This window comes from Gossypium arboreum, chromosome 11 (assembly GCF_025698485.1).
Source record: "Gossypium arboreum isolate Shixiya-1 chromosome 11, ASM2569848v2, whole genome shotgun sequence".
Lineage (NCBI taxonomy): Eukaryota > Viridiplantae > Streptophyta > Magnoliopsida > Malvales > Malvaceae > Gossypium > Gossypium arboreum.
The window spans coordinates 7,460,298-7,474,543 of NC_069080.1; the positions used below are offsets into that span (position 1 = coordinate 7,460,298).

Sequence of the window (14,246 nt, forward strand, 5' to 3'; positions counted from 1 at the left end):
TGTAATTATAAGATAATGTAATTACTATCCTAAAAATACATTTTCAATCAATTACTCTTTACTGTCAAACATACATTTGTTGGATTACTAATTTTTATTAAAATCTTAATTATGTATAATTTTAAAAACTTAATTTGTTTCTTTAATTATTTTTCAAATGATTTTTTAGCATTTAAGGGTTAAAATAATTTGGTTTCCATTGTTGTGAATGCTTTTTATTGGAAAGTCCAGATCATTATGGGGAGACGAATAGACAATTATAGCCCTACAAGGAACCGCACGATACTGTAAAATAGGGAACGAGAAACGACCGCAGTCAAAAGAGTAAGACAAACATCATTATTGCACGTGCTTGCTTTTCAGCTCTCTCTCTCTTTCTCTCGCTCGAAGACCGATCATCATTGTCATAATTCTGCTTTCGCCGGGAACCAGAATCTTGGGCCCTTCTAAAAACTTCGTAGAAGCCTCCCCCAATTATATCTCTGGTGGTCTCCTGTCACTGATCCAATCACGATGAGTACCGGTGAACTTCTCAGCATCGAGCCTCAAGAGCTCCAATTTCCCTGTAAGCATCTCCCAAACTCTTTCCTGTTTAAAGAATTTACAGTTTATCGTAGCTTTCCAGATCCATTTCTTCATGGATATAAGTTCCATTTTCAACTGTTTTCTAATCATTAACATTCCTTGTTCCTGAATTAGTTGAATTGCGAAAGCAGATCTCATGTTCTCTAAACTTATCCAACAAGACCGACAATTATGTGGCTTTTAAGGTATTTCTGAAATCTCGTGTTTCAGTTGCTACTTTTTCCTCAAACATTTCTGGTAAAAGAAAAGAAGGAAAATTTCTTTACTTAGGATGTGTGTGTGTGTTTTGCAGGTGAAAACGACAAATCCAAAGAAGTACTGTGTAAGGCCTAACACTGGAGTTGTATTACCTAGGTCTACGTGCAACGTTATTGGTCTCTCTCCTTGTCCCTCTCTGGCACAAAATTTGGACTTAGCTATCATTGTTTTAGTTAATCATGTTTCTTTTTTAATGTTTAGTTGAATTTCATGGCAATCATAGCTTTATTTGCAACTTTATAATTACCTTTTTCAGTAATTTTTTTTTTTTTTTTATGGAGTCAGTTATAATGCAAGCTCAAAAGGAAGCACCTCCTGATATGCAATGCAAGGATAAATTTTTACTTCAGACTGTGGTTGCTAGTCCTGGAGCTACAGCAAAGGATATAACTTCAGAGATAGTAAGTATTGTAGTCTGTTATATCTGATTTGAATAAAAGTGGGTTTTTGTTTTAACTGTTTGCTTTTGAATATGTTAGTTTAACAAAGAATCCGAACATCATGTTGAGGAGTGCAAGTTGAGGGTTATTTATGTTGCCGCTCCTAGGCCGCCTTCCCCTGTTCGGGAAGGATCTGAGGAAGGCTTGTCACCTAGGGCTTCTGTCTCGGACAATGGTAGCTTGAATGCTGCAGAGTCTGTGAGTTTTCCGTGTCACTTGTGTTTGACATTGAATAGGGTTTTAGTTTTGATCAGTGTGTTGCACTGAAATAGTAACGAGTTGTGTATTGGCTATACAATTGTGCCTGCAGGTGTCAAGAACTCGTCTTGAGCAGCATAAACATCAAGACAACTCAGATGATGTAACTTCTCTCTCTCTCTCGTTCTGTTATTCGTACTTTTAGCTCTGGCATTGAAATTTTATGGGCTTCTGTAAGCCATGTTTTTAGGTTAGAACTAAACCAATGGGGTTAATCCATACATTATTGTAGTTCTTTATATTTGCATATGGTTGACTTCAGTTCCATAATTGGTTAATTTAGGAAAATGCTTGATTAATTTGTCACATATTACCAGTTGAAGAATACATTGATGATATCGGATATGATGCATCTTTTGGTGGAAATTTCAATCCATCATCAACCAAAACTTAAAAAATTCTCATCAAAACTTAAAAAATTCTCAGAGTACCATGCCGTCATTTACTTGATTCCAATGCTGGGATACACTAGTACACGCCTAGGGATGCTGACAACCTCCTTTGAAATCTTGGTTTGTTCGTTTAAGCTGAACACTAGTGCTGGGGTCACATTTTGAAATTCAACTTCTGCTGTTGGTTTTTCAGATCTTCTTGATGTCAGAAATAAAGAAGGATCTAACATGGATCTGCTTTAAATGTGGCATTATACCTTGTCAGATAATAAATGCTATATTTTTCTTCAGGTTAATGAATAAATAACTCTTTTGCCTATATGATTTAATGTGATAGTAGTCTAATTGAGATATGTTAAAAGAACTATCCTCTTGAAGAATGAAAAGTCTTGAAAGGTTGAATGCGAGAGGGAAAGCTCCTTCTAGCGAAACTTGCAATTACCAAAAAAGGGAAAAGGAAAGCCTTAAAAGATTGTGGCAATACTTCTAATTGCAGGCAAAGTCTCTCACTTTCAAGCTGACTGAGGAGAAAAACTCTGCCATTCAGCAAAATAAGAGGCTGCAGCAAGAACTGGTATAGTTACTCCGTATTTTCTACGAGTTTATTGAGTGTATTTTGGAATTAAATATTCAGGGTTTCAACTCATAACAAAAGTTCCAAGTTGCTAATATGGTATCTATATACCAGTGCATTATCAATCATCTGCAATCACTTTCCAGTTGTCATTAACTTATCTTTCTCTTTAGGTTGAAACATAGACTGAAAATGAGCTTCTATAGAGGGTTATAGATAGTTTAGAAGGAAATGGGATTTTAAAGAATAATAATAGAGAGAGGATGCTGATAGTATTTGTTATCCCTGTATAATTCTAGCATCAATATGATCCCCACTGGTTGACATTTGTAGTTTTATGCAGCCTTACATTGAAATTTAATTTGCAGGACCTCTTGAGACGTGAAGCCAAAAGAGGTAATGGTGGTATTCCATTCATGTATGTAATTCTTGTTGGCTTGGTTGGTATCATTTTGGGGTACATCTTGAAAACAACATGACCGCCAAGTTTATCCTTTCCTCCTTTGACAAATCTCGCGACTGCTAGAAAAATGAAATGAAGAAAAGTGGATAAACAAACGTATATTGATGGGTTGTATGTAGCTCTTGTTAAATATATTACTTACTGGTCTTCATGAATGCACAAAAAACAAAGCCAATGTGTGACGGGTAAGAAGCAACTATGGTTCATTGTATTACCTTGCATTGACAGTACAACAAGTGACAACCACTGGAATGGATTTCATTATTGCTGCCAACTTCTTTATGAACAATCTTGGAACGGCATTTAATCCATGAATTTTGTAAAAATAATAAAAAATGCATGTGCTTGACATTCATTTCTTTGCGAAATCTATTAATGATAGTTCTTTTGCATTGACGGGCTCATAGAAAAAGTGTATCCAACTTTTCATCAAATTATATATAGCTGAAATTTGTACATTTGTAGTTGGAAGCATTTAACTTGTAGAATAAAAGGAAGGAGCACCGAGTCTTGATTACACGATTCTAATCCGTTCACAAAGGTACATCTTATAACAAAATAAGGGTACATCTTATAACAGAATAAGCTTGAATCCTATTTAAGAATTGTCAGATGTTCGTAACATGTTACACCTGCTGACAATTTTCCGGAAATCATCAAGATCTAGCTGCAATGCCACCAGTGAGAAAGGTAAGTAAATTCTTAAACTCGTATACATTTTGAAGTCACGCATTATCCATCACATGCTTATGAATCACATTTAATCTATCCATAATTCTAAATTTTTCGTAAATCCATGTTTTTATACTTTTTAAATATATATATCATATTGAATCCCAATTAATCCATTCATAATATATGCATTTCATTCTTCCCATTTACCTTATAAATCAAATTTAAATTAAAAATTTCAAATCAAATCGATCTTTCCAAACAAAGCACTAAAAGAATGTACTGACCTTCCCATCGCCATCGGTATCAAAGCATTGGATCATCTCAGCCAAGTCCTTATCTGTCCACATAAAATCATGTGCAATAGCTACTCTTCGTAAATCTCTCATAGAAATGCTTCCTTTTCCAGCTTCTGATAGCCAACAATGCTTTTGTTCAGTGACCAAAAAAACAAATTCAAGAATGGTGAGATAATACCAAAAAGGGGCATAGCATTATATAGATGGGATGTGTTCAACATTGGGTTTCTGATTCTAATTTGACCGAACCAAAACATGCAATGTAAGCAATGGACCAAAAGTCCTACTAAGCTAACTGCTGTTACCACAGCATTCAGCATTAATTTCTTCTCAGGTGCCATTATATGTTAAATAATAGCTATTATTGTGATAGAACAGATCCTTGTGATGCAACAACAACACACACAACATCTTATAGCATCTCAATTGAGAGGCAACCCTCTGCTAGGAGATTCTTTTGCAACAGCAATGCTAATGCAAAACCCACATAGTTCCTAGTTTCAAAGCTTTCTATAGTAATAGGCTTGCTTTGTTGATGCACATCCATGAAAAGGAGATAGAGAGCGAAATGAAAGTAGTGTAAAAAATTACCATCAAAGTGAAAGAAGTGCACGACCATTTCATCCTCAGTCATCTGCACGCGGCTGGTGAACTGTGATCCACATATGAAAAGAAACCAAGTGAATGCAAACTGAGAGTTAGGGGAAGCAAATAGTCTCAATCCTTTAAATCCACACATTAATTATGAAACAGAACAAACCGATTTTTTCCTCTTTGATCGAGCGTTCCCCTTGCTTTCAGTGAAAGTAGCATCTTGCACATCTGTAGGTACAGCACCTAAAACTTCTCCAGAATCTTTAAGGGACAGAGCAATTGCCTGAAAATGTCTCACAAAAGTTTAGCCTCGCAGTAAAACCAGATACTTATAATAGACGAAGTTCAGCGGTTACCAAACTCAAACAAGTCAAAAACCTAGAAATGGAAACAGCATTTGCTCAATACTGTCACCGAAACGGACCTTCATTAATTCATCATCACCATCGTCAATGTAATCTGAACTACTCAAATGTTTTTGAACGGAAGCTTTCTTCTTAGATTTTGAGCCTTTATTTTTCACCTGGAAAAGAGAGAAACAATTCAAGTATAAAGCTAAACTATAACTAGATGGCTCGAGGGAAGAGCTACACTATAAAGCAATCAATTTTATCATCTTATTTAGGGCTCCTTAAAGGATTCGTTTCTTTGAGTTATTTTACCAAAAAAAGGGCTAAATTGTAGCCGACTACCCACCTTGTTTTTACGAGATTGAGTTTGAGGCGTTTTACTACCCAGAAACTCCTCCTCATCATCACCATCAAGTTTATCATCATCGTCTTCGTCGTGGTCATCCTCATTATCATTGGGCCTGTAATCTTCATCGTCATCAATGACCTTGCGTTTCCCTTTAATCTTGCTCGAAGTTCGACTTGTATTTGGCGACGAACCCATCAAAGAAGAGGCAATTTTGGGCAGACCCAAAGCCTCCATTCTGGCTCTGTTCTCTGCAATTCTCGCTAGCCTCTGCTTCTCGTATTCGGATATACCTTGCTGTTCCTGCTTGAGGATTACTTCATTATCATCATCTTCTTCTTCTTCGCTTAACATCTCTTCACTTCCACTTTCTTCTGATTCAGAATTAGAGATTCGGCGTTTCGTCATTGTGGCTTCTAATTCTCCTGTAGATTTTTGGCGCGACTTTATTGAAGAATTGGAACAGATCTTTTACACTCAGTTCATTTTAGGACGGTCCTCCCCTTATAATACTTTCAACAAGAAGAGCTACAACAGATAATAATGTTTGGCTTTGTGGGGAAGAAATGCAAATTGGGGAAAGTGTGATATGGGGTGGAATTTAAGGGATGTGTTGAGTAGAGAATCGAGGAAATCGATAAATCCAATATTGAGATTTAATTTGGAAGGATTCAAAAATCAAGTTGATAATATTAAGGCAGAATCCTCTAGTGGGGATGGGAAGAAAAGGCCCAGGTCTGAATATATAGATTTTAGCGTTGTTGTTTCTGCAGATTCGTTAAGGTCCACAGATGAGTGACTTATCGCTCGAGTACAACAAAGATCGGCGACTACCAATAGACAAGCCGACCGGGAGCAATAAAACTCTTAAGTTGGAAAAGTTAAATAGCTCTCGGGTGGAAAAGTTTCATAGAAGATGTAGGTTTCAAAATGGTATTGTGTTTCTAACTAAAGGAACGTTAAAGGGTCTATGTTTAGCTTGGAAAGAAGACATCACGGTTCAACTTCGAAGCTATTCAAAGAATCATATTGATATGATCATTGAAGAAGAGGGAAAAAGTCCTTAATGGAGGATGACAGGGTTTTATGGGGCACCCAATATTGGTAGTAAAGAGGAAGGGATCAAAACTATCCATGGATGATTTGTGGGGACTTTAATGAAATATTGTATGCTTATGAAAAAAGGGAGGAGTACCAAGGGAAAAGACATATGGATAAGTGTCGCATGGTGCTTAAAGAATATTCTGTAGTGGATGTTGGATATTTGGGGTCTTGGTTTATGTAGGAGTGGGGAAACCTTCCGGATACGAACATTAAAGAAAGGCTCGACAGAGTTGTTGCTAATATTGAATGGATGGCTTCGTTACCTAATTTTATGACTAGTCATTTACCTCACTCTTTCTCAGATTATTGTTCCTTATATATTCAAACAATTCAAGAAGATGTAATGCGAATAAAGAAAATTTTTTATTTTAAGGCTTGGTGGATTTTAGAGGAAACTTGTGAAGGGGAAGTCCGAAGATTATGGGAGGAAAGCTCGAGTAACGAAAAGAGGTAAAAGATTGTGAGAGGAAAGCCCAAACGAAACGAAGGGGCTTATGCATGACCTCACAAAGAAGCTAGATTATTTAAACAATCAGGAGAGGGACGAGGAAACATTTGCGAAATTATTGGAAGTCAAATTGTATCTTAATTCAGAAATTTAGGAAGAAGATTTTTATTGGGAATAGAGGGCACGTGCAAATTGGTTACAAAAGAGGGATAGAAATACGACATTTTTTCATAACTTTGCTTCACAGCGTCGACGGATGAATAAAATTCGTAGTTTGCAAGATGAGAATGGTAAGGCGACTTCGGAGGGTGGAGCGGGGAAAGAGATTGCACATAATTATCTTCAGGAACTTTTTTCCACGAAAGGTATTGAAAACCTGAATTATGTTGTTCGAGGAGTGAAGAGGTGTATTACTGAAAGCATGAATAGGATTAGACCTGATCATGGGTTGGGCCACCCGGCCTGGCTCGAAGGCCCGAAATGTGGGAGGGTTATGGGCTTGGACAAAAAAATAAGGCCTGCTTAAAAAACGGGTCGGGCCTCAGGTGAGGTATTTTTGGCCGGAGCCCGGCTCGAATTCACCTAAAAGATAAAAAAAAATTTGCTCTTTTTTTTAATGTTATTTTCTTGTTGTTTTCTCCTATTTTGTTATCATTTTACTATTATGTTACTACTATTTTATTGTTATTATTTGGATATTGTATAAAACTTATTTTATTGTTAATTTTGTTATTATTAAGGCATTTGTTAATTTTGTTATTATTTTAGAGGCATTTACTTATTAAATTGTATTTATCTTAGTGTTATTTAAGTTTATATATTTTTAAAATTTATTTTCAATTTGTTGGGAAATATTTATTTTGATGTTTTTAGTATTTTTGATGTATTATGTATATTTAAAAATTATATAAAAATAAATATAAAAAATTAATACAGGCAGGTCAGGTCGGGCCCAGGTTTTAACATTTTTATCCGGGTCGGGCTTGGACAAAATTTTAGGCCTATTTTTCGGGTCGGGCTGGGGTCGGGCCTAGTAGATGGACATGAATTTTTAGTTGAGCCCGACCCGGCCCATGAGCACCTCTAAATAGGATGTTGACTATAGAATATAAGGAGGAGAAATTATATATAGCATTGAAATGAATGGGCCCAACAAAAGCATCTGGAGTGAATGGATACTCAACACTGTTTTTCCAAAAGTTTTGGTATATTTAGGGATGGGACGTCAGCTCTTACTGTCTAGAAATTCTAAATCGAGGTATGTCTTTGGAACCCATTAATATTACAAATATTGTATTGATTCCGAAAATTTCGCACCTAACAAATTTAACAAACTTCCGTCCTACAAGCCTATGTACACTTATTTATAAACTGATCTCTAAGACTGTTGCTAATATGCTTCAAAAAGTTTTAGATATTTGTATTGATGAAGCGCAAAGTGTGTTTGTTCCTGGGCATTTGATAACTGATAATGTATTGCATGCCTATGAGATTTTACACATTAAAAAAAAAAAAAAAAAAGAGGATGGGTTGAAAAGGTTTTTTGGCTCTAAAATTGGATATGAGTAAAGCCTATGACCACGTTGAATGGAGTTTTCCTAGGAGGATCATGTCAAAAATGGGTTTTAATGAGAAGTGGATCGACTTCATTATGCAATGTATTTCCACAATATCCTAAAGCGTTGGCTTGCATCCAGGCAATGCAAATGGGTTTGGATTTGGGCATAAAGGCAGTAGAGGTTGAAGGGGATTCATTGTGTAACACACTGATTTTGGGCCTAGTCGGAACAGTGGTTTCGAAACCACAAATTCGACGATGAAAATTTTATTTTTTATTATATTTTTATGGTCTACGATTTCATGGAATAATTTCGTGAAAATTTCGTTTGAAAATTTGGACATTCGGGCACTTAATTTAGTCAAAAGGACTAAATCGTAAAAAGTGAAAAAGTTGAGTTCTACATACTAGAGGTGTCCAATTGTTATGAATTTTTAACTTGAGGTCCTTAAATGGTAATTAGACCATTGGTTAATTTCTAGACAAAAATAGACATGAAATGTGTAACGCCCCTAACCCGAATCCGTCACCGGAATAGAGTTACGGAGCATTACCAGAGTTCTGGATTCATTTATCGATATTTCATTAATCGATATCTTTTCTTTTCCACGTTCAAGTCTCGTATTCAAGTCATCCGGATCTTTATAAAGAAATTTGATCGTCGTTTTCATTTATTTCATGTTATAATACATTCAACTAATGCTCTAAACAAAATTATCATTTTACCCCTAAACTTTTAATTAATGACGATTTCATCCTTAGGTTAAAATAAAATAAAATTATTTCAATTTAATCCTTATTTCCAGCCTTTATTCTCACACAAATTGATAACAACCTATGAATTCTATAAAATGTCAGAATTTTCCATAATTTCAACACTTTTCAATTTAATCCTTAAAACATGTTTTTCCCTGATCTTGAGCTAAATTAATAATTTCATTCAATTTTTTAATTTAAATAATAAAATAATCCATTTCATGCAAATTGGTCATTTCTAACATTTTTTTTAAAATTACCCATAAAATTTTACTTTTATTCAATTTAGTCCATGAGCCTAAAACATACATATTAGCCATGCTACCTGAATATTCATACATATTTTCCTCCTCCTCCCTCCATTCCACATCCTTAATTTATATAACATGCAACAAGTAACATTATTAATAATTTCACTATTTACTTATGTATATTCAAAATTGTCCATTTGCGTCATAGTCATTAAATTATTTATATCTTAAGCTACAGACCTCGAAATTAAGAACCGCTAATTTTCCCTGAAACTAGACTTACTTATCTTATTACCATAAAAATTTAAGAATTTTTGGTTTATCCGATAAGTACAGTTTATTATTTAAAGTTGCCCTTATTCTCGTCGGTCGATTCAGGCCCTTCTTCACTAAGAATTAATTATCTCATCGTACAAGATTCGGATGATGTTCTCGCTTATTTCTATTGAAAATAGACTCTTTAAGGATTTTAAACATATAAATTTAATCCCTTAATTATTTTCTCCAATTTTTATGATTTTACAAAGTCGAATAGGGAACCCAAATCATTCGACATTGTCTCACAAAACTTATTATATCTCATGATTTACAATTCCATTGCTTACTGCTTTCTTCTATAAGAAATTAGACTCAATTTTATATTTTATTCATCCTCTAATTATATTTCTACAATTTTTGGAGATTTTTCAAATTTAGACTATTCTGCTGTCCAAAAGCTGTTTTAGTGCAAAATGTTGATTTTCATTTTGCCCCAAATTTCACAGATTCATACAATTCATCCTTACTTAATTAACCCTCAATTAAACTAATTTTCTCAATTAATACTTTTCCTAGACATTATAAGTTATTTCATAACTATTGAAATTCAGAATTTCCATATAAAACTCTAACTTCAAACTCTTTTACAAGTTAGGTCCCAAACATTCACTTTCTATTCAATTCTTTCAATAAAATCAGCATATAAACAATTTAAAGCTCTAATTCTATATCAAATCATCATATACTTCTAGAACATATTCATAGAAACTTTCAATTTCTTTCATAGAATCAAGAACTAATGAATTCAACAAATGGACCTAGTTGTAAAAGTCACAAAAACACAAAAAATTCAAGAAATAATCAAGAATTGAACTTACTTGCAGTAAAAATATGAAAAAACCAGCTTAAGGGAACTCTTCCATGGTGTTTTTGCTGATGAGAATATAGAAAAATAAAGAGAAATCTAGATAATTCCACTTTAGTCCTAGCTTTATTAAGTAAATTTTGCAATTTTCCAATTTTGCCCTTTATTTTCTTGGTGATTTCATGCTCTTTCCGTCCAGCCCAAATAGACCTTGGGTCTATTTGCCTTTTATCATTTAAGCTATTTAATCATTTCCCACAATTTTACATTTGATACAATTTAGTCCTTTTTGTTCAATTAGCTATCAGTACTTTAAAGTTTCTTGACAAAACTTTAATACTAACTTATTAACACTCCATAAATATTTATAAAAATATTTATGGCTCGATTTAAAATTCTCGAGGTCTCGATACCTCGTTTTCAATTCTAATTATTTTAATATATATATATATATATTGTACATTTCACTATTTCAAAATTTTTCCTAACTTCACATTTAACTTATACTCACTAAATTAATAATATTTCCTACTCATTTGTCGGATTTAGTGATCTCAATCACTGTTCCGACACCACTGAAAATTAGGCTGTTACAAAATGGGTGTAATAAAATATTTTTAAGTTAGGGGTATTTTGGTAAACTAATAATTAAAAGAATTAAAAGGGAAATAAGCCAAATTAGCTATCATCTTCTTCATTCAACAGTTTCTACTAGCAGCAGCCATGGTTAAGGTTTGTTCAAACTCCCAAGCTTGATTGTAAGTGCTCCCTAGCCCCGTTTTTAAAGTTCTTTACATTTTTGAAATCCCGGTAACTTGGTTAAGCTTATTCTAGCAATAATATAACCTAGGGTTTACATTTGGAAAAATACCCATAGGTGAAATGTGTTTATTTTGATGTTTTATGGTAAAATATGAAGTTTTAAATTGTGTTAAACAACTTTTACTAACCGATTTTACGTGAAAACTAGTAAAACGACATAATCGGTAAAAATACCTAATGTTCATAAGTACATGTTAGAGTGCGAATTTGATGTTGCTAGAGAAGGTAAAAATGACCAGCATGTCATAAAATATAAGGAAATAGGATGATGTTTAATTTATGAGCCTAGGGGCAAAAATATAATTTTGATAAAGTTTAGGGGCAAAATTGTAATTTTTTCAAAATATGATTTTGGCTTATTTGAATAATTAGAGTCCTAATTAGGCTATATTTGAAATGATGGAGCAATGAAAAATTAAAATTCAGGCTAAAATAAAAAAATATCAGGTTGTGGACAAAATGGTAAAAATGACCATTTTCGCATACGAGGTAAGTTCATATGATTTTTAATAATGAAATGTGTAATTTAATGTTATTTATATGATATGATGATTATTATTATGAAATATTATGCTTTGTGGTTATTATTGAGTAATATGCAAATTATGTGAGCTACTTGATAAATATGAAATGCTATCAAGTATCGGTTCCGACATTTCGTGGAAGACAGCAAAGATGTGTGATTGAGGAAAATCCCGTTTGAACCTTAGGAATAGATTAGGATACAAGTGACATGTTACTAAGATATTTGAGTTCCGAACTCGTTGAGTTGAGTCTGAGTTCGTGAGATGTAACTAGGCATCCGAACTCGTTGAGTTGAGTCCGAGTTCACTTATGGATGCGCACACCCGAGCTCATTGAGTTGAGTCCGAGTTCACTTACGGGTGGGTTACATGGTAGCTTGGGTACACATATATTCCGCAGGCTATTGAGTTTGTCTAGCTGTGGGCATGGCACTTATGTGCATGCATTCTGTGTATTCAATTATATTCCGAGTGTTCAACGGGTAATTTGGCGAAGTATTCATTGATGATCCCAATGAGATAAGCCATTGGTGAGTATGTCTTTGAGTTATGTTACAAGTTGTACAGTTTTGGCAGGTCGGCTCGGGGTTGGAGATCGTCGGAGGCAAAATCACACTATTAAGCTATCATTTTTGGGAGAATTAATTCAAATATTAGAAATATCAAGTGAGTGGCATGTATAGGAAGTTGGTTTGTGTTATATGTATTATTATTATGACTTTGACCATACGTATCGGTTTGCATTGAGTTATCGTATATGATCATGAGATGTGGTCCTTATCCATTATGGTTTGTAAGTTTAATTAATCATGCCATGTCATATGTTTTGATGTAATGATATAGTTAGTTTTGTTTGTTATGCGTGATTGGTAATACATCAGGTAAGTTAAATGCAGGCCAGTGGATCATGAATTAAATGGAAATGAGTAATGTTGCCTTGAATATGGATGTTTAATGGACAAATTGATAACTACATTATGATGGTATAAAATGAGAATAATATTTAGCATGTCTAGTTCTAGTTAATGTAAGAATGTATATTATATACAAGATGGTAAGCAAATATGTTTAAAGTGAATGACATGTTATTGCATGATTATGGATGTGTAAGTGCTCATTTATGCCACGTTATATATCTTTAAATATGAGTCTATGCATGTGTTCGAAAAGTTTTGAATTAAATGAAATTTTATGGCTCGGTTTTTGTCTATGTGTATGGTTAAGTCTAGTAATGCCTCGTACCCTATTCCGGCCTTGGAAAGCGGTGTTACACACTAACTATGGTGAAGATGGCTCAGATGGATGATAAAGATAAATTTGAAATCTCGGCTTACATAAAGGATGCGAAGAGTTTAAGTAAAGAATTTCAGACTTGCATTTTTATGGATGCATCTAGATCAACCAATGAAGTGGCTCATTTGCTAGCAATCGAAGGGATAAAAAGGATGGAACAGACTTATCTGATGAATGGAGTGCCTAGTTTTGTAAATGCGGTGGTGGAAATTGGCCGACGATGGATAGAGGCTCCGGATCCAGGGGAAAGCTGAATATAGGGAAAAACAGTGGTATCTGTGAATCTCTATTTGGTGCTCAAAAAGGAAAGTGATGGAAGTTTCTCCTGGTTTTGTTGTCTTAGGTGTTGTAGATTTTTCTAGTTTGGAATGTTTTTGGTTTTACATGCTTTGGGGGCAAACTAAATTGGGTTGAGTTTCATTTAATGTTTTCTTTTTGTTTTATTTGATTACCGGAATGTCTTGGGTAACCCAAGAGTCATGTCTTGGGTACCAATTTTTTAATAATTATTAATCCAGTCAAATTTATTTATAAAAAACTTTGCTAAAATTAAGAAGTTGGTGATTTTAGGTAACTCATATCCAATTTATGATTTATATATATATATTTGCCCTCGTACAAAATGTTATTATGCTTGAACTTTTGTATATTATATTTTTAATTTATATTTATCAAAATTTGATCTAAATTAATAAATTAGTTAAATTATTGAGAAACACATAAATTTTGGATGGTTGCTTCTTGTTAATTTATTACATACAAAGTATTATATAAAATTATTTAATTATATATTTTTATATAAAAATTATTAAAATATTGATTATGTTGTGCCTCCTCATTAGCATACTTGAGGGAAAATTATCCCTTGAACTTTTTCTAGAAGTCCTCCCAAATCTAGTAGCGATTTCACTTTATTTCTTATCTCTGGACCTATGACGTGACCATAAAAGAGCTATATCAGTAAAAAATATGGAAACAGTATTTACTTTAGTGGCATAATCTTCAATATCCATAGCATGGAATTACTATTCCTTTCTCCAAAGAAAATTGTCCATATCCCTCACCAACCTGGTCTTTCGGCTTGGGGACATCCATCTTACGCCTGGGTGTCACAACCAACACCCATTTCTCCACAA

At 33.9% G+C, this 14,246-nt stretch overlaps 2 protein-coding genes across 7 annotated transcripts; one reads left to right on the plus strand and one right to left on the minus strand.

Moving 5' to 3' along the window:
• Positions 1 to 247: 247 nt before the first annotated feature.
• On the plus strand, positions 248 to 3,277 carry LOC108460648 (vesicle-associated protein 1-2-like). Of its 3 annotated transcripts, XM_017760223.2 has the most exons (8): positions 253 to 565; positions 700 to 770; positions 878 to 959; positions 1,129 to 1,244; positions 1,323 to 1,481; positions 1,594 to 1,644; positions 2,430 to 2,507; positions 2,876 to 3,277. In XM_017760223.2, exons 1-8 carry the CDS (start codon positions 514 to 516, stop codon positions 2,984 to 2,986), a joined length of 720 nt encoding a protein of 239 aa, XP_017615712.1. In that variant the 5' UTR covers positions 253 to 513; the 3' UTR covers positions 2,987 to 3,277. The 3 variants fall into 3 exon arrangements, with proteins under 3 accessions (XP_052877687.1, XP_052877688.1, XP_017615712.1); XM_053021727.1 differs by lacking the exons at positions 2,430 to 2,507; positions 2,876 to 3,277 and adding an exon at positions 2,127 to 2,417 and having other exon boundaries at positions 248 to 565; XM_053021728.1 differs by lacking the exon at positions 2,430 to 2,507 and having other exon boundaries at positions 252 to 565.
• A 151-nt stretch (positions 3,278 to 3,428) lies between these two features.
• Positions 3,429 to 6,449, minus strand: LOC108460646 (uncharacterized). 4 transcript variants are annotated; one of them, XR_001867618.2, is made up of 6 exons: positions 5,232 to 6,449; positions 4,960 to 5,058; positions 4,702 to 4,818; positions 4,533 to 4,593; positions 3,930 to 4,070; positions 3,429 to 3,633 (listed from the first exon to the last, which is right to left on the minus strand). XR_001867618.2 is itself a non-coding variant. In XM_017760222.2 (6 exons), exons 1-6 carry the CDS (start codon positions 5,637 to 5,639, stop codon positions 3,565 to 3,567), a joined length of 879 nt encoding a protein of 292 aa, XP_017615711.1. In that variant the 5' UTR covers positions 5,640 to 6,442; the 3' UTR covers positions 3,429 to 3,564. The 4 variants fall into 4 exon arrangements, 2 of the variants coding, with proteins under 2 accessions (XP_017615711.1, XP_017615710.1); XR_001867617.2 differs by having other exon boundaries at positions 3,429 to 3,637; positions 5,232 to 6,434; XM_017760222.2 differs by having other exon boundaries at positions 3,930 to 4,054; positions 5,232 to 6,442.
• Positions 6,450 to 14,246: the final 7,797 nt, after the last annotated feature.

Excerpts from the sequence above, each read along its gene's own strand:
- LOC108460646 (XM_017760222.2), bottom strand. The coding sequence starts at position 5,639 with ATGACGAAACGCCGAATCTCTAATTCTGAATCAGAAGAAAGTGGAAGT. Across the intron at positions 5,059-5,231 it reads CTCAATCTCGTAAAAACAAG|GTGAAAAATAAAGGCTCAAA; the intron begins GTGGGTAGTCGG and ends TCTCTTTTCCAG. Across the intron at positions 4,819-4,959 it reads GTGATGATGAATTAATGAAG|GCAATTGCTCTGTCCCTTAA; the intron begins GTCCGTTTCGGT and ends AGACATTTTCAG.
- LOC108460648 (XM_017760223.2), top strand. The coding sequence starts at position 514 with ATGAGTACCGGTGAACTTCTCAGCATCGAGCCTCAAGAGCTCCAATTT. Across the intron at positions 960-1,128 it reads GTCTACGTGCAACGTTATTG|TTATAATGCAAGCTCAAAAG; the intron begins GTCTCTCTCCTT and ends TTATGGAGTCAG. Across the intron at positions 1,645-2,429 it reads ATCAAGACAACTCAGATGAT|GCAAAGTCTCTCACTTTCAA; the intron begins GTAACTTCTCTC and ends TTCTAATTGCAG.